The sequence below is a fragment of the Orycteropus afer genome, unplaced genomic scaffold (assembly GCF_000298275.1).
Source record: "Orycteropus afer afer isolate SDZICR_OR568_19922 unplaced genomic scaffold, OryAfe1.0 scaffold00017, whole genome shotgun sequence".
Classification (NCBI taxonomy): domain Eukaryota; kingdom Metazoa; phylum Chordata; class Mammalia; order Tubulidentata; family Orycteropodidae; genus Orycteropus; species Orycteropus afer.
In genome coordinates, this window is record NW_006921604.1 from 14,476,714 (window position 1) to 14,482,016 (window position 5,303).

The 5,303-nt window shown below is 37.5% G+C and overlaps 1 protein-coding gene across 1 annotated transcript in view; it reads left to right on the forward strand.

The window, feature by feature from the left end:
- The window catches only part of IL1R1 (interleukin 1 receptor type 1), a 35,140-nt gene that overhangs the window by 9,904 nt on the left and 19,933 nt on the right, over positions 1-5,303 (forward strand). The window contains 1 exon segment of the mRNA XM_007959541.1: positions 725-772. Coding sequence (XP_007957732.1) covers positions 725-772 — 48 coding nt within the window.

The window sequence follows — 5,303 nt, forward strand, 5'->3', positions numbered from 1 at the left end:
AATTGCCCAACCTTCCTTCTGAGGAGTGGCTGGTGGGTTTGAACCGCCAGCCTTCTGGTTAGCAGTCAAGTACAAAACAGCCTGGTATTGGTATAATGATAGACAAATAGACCAGTGGAACAGAATTGAGAATCCAGAAATAGAACCATCCATCTATGGACAGCTGATTTTTGTTGAAGGGCCAAAACCTATTAAATGGGGGAGAGAGAGCCTTTTTAGCAAATGGTGCTGACAAAATTGGATATCCACTTGAAGAAAAATGAAACAAGATCCATACCTCACATCATACACAAAAAATTAACTCAAGATGGATCGAAGACCTAAGTGTAAAACCTCAAACCATAAAGTTTATCAAAGATAAAATAGGGGCAAACCTAGGGGCCTTAATTTATGGCATAAATACACTATCAGGCATAACCCAAAGTGTACAAGCAGTGGAAGAGAAACTAGATGACTGGGACCTTCAAAAATTAAATTCTTATGTGCATCAAACAACTTCTCCCAAAGAGTAAAAAGAGAACCTACAGATTGAGAAAAAATATTTGGCTATGACATATCCAACAAGGGACTTATGTCTAAAATTTATAGAAAACTTCAACACCTCAACATCACAAAGACAAACAAACCAATTCAGAAATGGGCAAATGAATAGACACTTCATTAAGAAAGATATACAGGTGGCTAACAAACACATAAGGAAATGTTGACAATCATTAGCCATTAGAAAGATACAAATGAAATAGAAATGAGATATGTCACCCAAGCAATGATAGCTAAGTTCAACAAGGCAGAAAATAACAAATCCTGGAGAGGGTATGGAGAGATTTGAAATGTCATAGTCTGCTGATGGGACTGTATAATGGTACAACCACTGTGCAAAATGGTATGGCATTTCCTTTAAAATCTGGAAATAGAAATACTATTTGATCCAGCTAGAAATATATCCTAGAGGGGTGAGATCTAGGACATGAATAGAAACAGGAACACCCATGTTCATTGCAGGACTATTTACTACAGCAAAGAGATGGAAACAACTTAACTGCCCATCAACAGATGAATAGATAACTGAACTATGGTACATTCACACAGTGTAATACTATATAACATTAAAGAATGATGAAGAATCTGTGCATCACCTCATAATATATATGAATTTGGAGGACATTGGCTGAGTGAAATAAGTCAATCACAGGACAAATATTATGAATCCATTATTATGAAAAATCAAAGAAAGGTCTATTCAGGGAAGGACATTTACTTTGTTGGTTACCAGGGATAAGAGGAAAGGGGAGGGAAACTTTTTGACTAGTAAAGAGTCATGTGTTGATTTGGGTGTAGAGAAAGGCAATATAACAAAAGTGTGTGACCAGCCCAATAACGATAGGGAAAAGGAGGACACAAAGAGCCACAGAAAAGGCACAGACAACAGAGGCAAATATTATTACATATACAATACTGCCTTATCGATAACAACCAACACTAGTCTATAAGTGGATTTATAGACAAATGGGAAGATCAAGTGTGGGTAGGCGAACAGAAATGTAACCATGACCATAGATAGATTTGGTTGATGATATTTCTACATGTGTATCTGTGCTACAAAAATATCCATATATATTATATAACTAACAAGGGATAAGGTGGGAATAGCTTCTCAGTGACAACCAACACTTTGAGGGAGTGAGTCACTGGGCCTGCAGGCTCAGGACCATGGTCTTGGGGGACATCAAGCTCAATTGACACAACAAGTACATAAAAATCTTGTTCTCCATTCTACTTTGGTGAGTAGCTACAGAGGTCTTAAAAGCTTTTTGAGTGGCCATCTAATATGCAGCTATTGGTCTCCCCTCATCTGACACAAAGGAGAGTGAAGAAAATCAGAGTTATATGGAAACAATTAGTCCAGGAGTCTGAGGGACCATGGGAACCTCAGCCTTGACAATCCTAAAAACAGAAGAATTAGATGGGGCCCAGCTACCAATGCCAACCACTTGGAAAAGGATTACAGTTAGAGATCCTGGATAGAGTGGGAGGACAAATGTGGAACAAAATTCAAAAACACAAAAATGGCCAGAATTACTGGTTAGATAGAAACTGGTGAAACCTCAGAGACTATGGCACTGGGTTATCCTTTGGGCCTGAAATTGGACTCACTTATGTGGATTAGCTCTCAGGCAAATAGTACAAAGGTCTATGAGCAGGACACCTATGAGAAATCAGAGCAGAAGAGCAGCGTTTGCAAAGAGAGAAAGCTGGACAAACAGGAATGCATAGATCATGTGGTAGTTAAGTTGTGTGTCAACTTGGGTGGGCCTGGTTTTGAGTTGCTGGGAAGCTGGGGGTAGTTATTCCCCATGATGAGACTTGTAATTAACTCCATGGTGGAATCTACTGTGAGGAGCTGAGTGGCTGCCATAGGGATGTGGTCTGCTTGCAGTATGTAAGAAGAAGCTTTGAGGAAGGTCTCTAGTTTTTGGCATAGCATGTTGTCTGCCAATCTTGGGACTGTTAATGGACTTGAATTAGTACCCTGCTGTGTGGTTTGATAATTTTGGGACTGTGCCATTTTACTTGTTGACCTTGAGTTTGTCAGCCTCAGCAGCCAGTAGCTGTCTGAGTTAAAGAGAAGCCTCTAGCTTCAGTGGACCAGGAGCAAGAGGCAGAGCTGAAGCCCAAGGTTGAGGGGCCCTCACCCAGCCCTTAGAACTGACACTTGAACTTGGACTTCTAGTCTCCTACACTGTAAGAGAATAAACCCCTGTTTGTTCAAGCCATTCTATCTGTGGTATTTTTCTGTTAGAGCAGCACAAGAGGGCCAAAACATATAGAAGAACACAGAAAAGGGGCAGTCACAGGAAAGTGGAAAAAGAGCTAGCTATTAATTGTTGGGATTGTAATTGGTGCTGTGAAACAAAAGTGTATAAATTGTTGAGAGTAAAACTAAGCTGCTTTGTAAATTTGCACCCAAATCACAATAAAAATTTTAGAAAGGTGCTAGTCATTATAGAAAAATATTTTTCCACATTAGTGACAATTTTTTGTTATCTCAAGAAAAAAGAAAGACTCCTACAAGCATCCAGACCTATACTATCCTATACAATAGCCAACTAATCATACATTTCAATTAAGTAATAAAATTTAATTTAAAAAATTAGCTTCTCAGTCATACTAGCCATATTTCAAGGACTCAATATTCACATGTGACCAGTGATTACCATATTGGACAGCACATATATAGAACATTTCCATCATAGTAAAAATTTTACTAGTCCAGACATTAAAAGAGAGCCTTGTAGTAGAGGATCAAATATCAGGCTTGCTTTGACATTCTCTTCTGGAACAGTAACTGTGAGATGACAATGAGCAGTTGCACAGAAATTTGAAGGTAAAATCTCTGACCTGAGAATTTTGTACTTGACCAAATTGTTATTCATGGTGGAAGATTAGCAATACATTCTTTTTTAAAATACATTTTGTTGAAATATAATTTATGTATGGTGAAATACTCAAAACTAAAGTGACATGCATCAATGCATTTTTTTTCTCCTAAATGTTCCCTCTGCACCACACCCACCCCTGGTAACCAACAAAAAAGTTTCCTTCCATATATAAACCTTTCCTTGACTTTTTAAGATAATGAACTGATCCTATATTTGCCCTTCTCTGAGTTACTTATTTCACTCAGTGTAATGTCCTCCAAGTTCACACATGTTATGAGGTATTTTGCAGATTCTACATTATTCTTTAGGGTTGGATAGTATTACATTGTGTGTATGTACCATAGTTTGGTTATCCATTCTTCTATTGATGGGCATGTAGCTTGTTTCCATCTTTTTGCTATTGTAAATAGTGCTGCAATGAACATGGGTGTGCATATATCGGTTCTTGTCCTGGCTCTCACTTCTTTACGATACATACCTAGTAATGGGATTTCTGAGTCAAATGGTATTTCTGATTCCAACTTTTTAAGGAATTGCCATACTGCTTTCCACAGTGGTATCATTTTACAGTCCCACCAACAGTGTATGAGTCCCAATTTCTCCACATCCTCACCAGCATTTATTTTCTGTCTTGTTGAACTTTGGCATTAGTGCTGGGGTGAGATGGTATCTCATTGTTGTTTTGATTTGCATCTCTTATGGCAAATGATCATGAGCATTTCTTAATGTATTTGCTGGCTACCTGAATATCCTTTTTGGTGAAGTGTCTATTCATGTCTTCTGCCCATTTTATAATTGGAGTGTAAATCTTTTTGTTATTGAGGTGTTGGAGTTTTCTATAAATTCTAGAGATAAGTCCCTTGTCAGATATGTTGTTGCCAAAATTTTTTTCCCAATTTGTAGGTTCTTTTTTTGACTCTTTTGCAAAAGTCTTTGTAAGCACATAAAAATTTAATTTTTAGAAGGTCCCAATCATCTAGTTTATCTTCAGCTGTTTGTGCATTTTGGGTTATGCTTGACAGTCTATTTATTCCATAAATGAGGGTCCCTAAATTTGACCCTATTTTTCCTTAAGAAACTTTATAGTTTTAGGTTTCACATTTAAGTCTTTGATCCATCTGGAGTTAGTTTTTGTGTATAGTGTGAGTATGGATCTTGTTTCATTTTTCTGCAAATGGATATCCAGTTTTGCTAACACCATTTACCAGCACCATCTCTTCCCCATTTAATGGATTTTAGCCCTTTGTAAAAATCAGCTGGCCATAGGTTGATGGATCTATTTCTGGATTCTCAATTCTGTTCCGCTGGTCTTTGCATCTCTTGCTGTACCAGTACCAGGCTGTTTTGACTACTGTGGCTGTATATTAGGTTTTGTGATCCGGGAATGTTTGACCTCTTACTTTGTTCTTCTTCTTCAATAGCACTTTGCTTATTCGAGGTCTCTTTCCTTTCCCTATAAAATTAGTGATTGGCTTTTCCATATCCTTAAAGAATGCTGATGGGATCAGGATTGGGATTACATTGAATGTATAGATTGCTTCGGGTAGTATTGACATTTTCACAATGTTCAATTTTCCTATCCACAAGCATAATTATGTTCTTCTGTTTATGTAGATCTCTTATGGTTTCTTGGAGGAGTGATTTGAGTTCTTTGTACAAGTCTTTTGTGTCCCTAGTGAGATTTATTCCCAAGTATTTTATATTTTGGGTAGGTACTGTAAAACAAGTCCAAGAGAGCCAAAGTATGATCTTGAATATATCCCCCCTGAATTTAGAGATCATCTAAAGAATAGATTTGATGCATTGAACACCAACGACCAAAAGCCAGATGAATTATGGGAAGATATCAAGAACATTATCCAT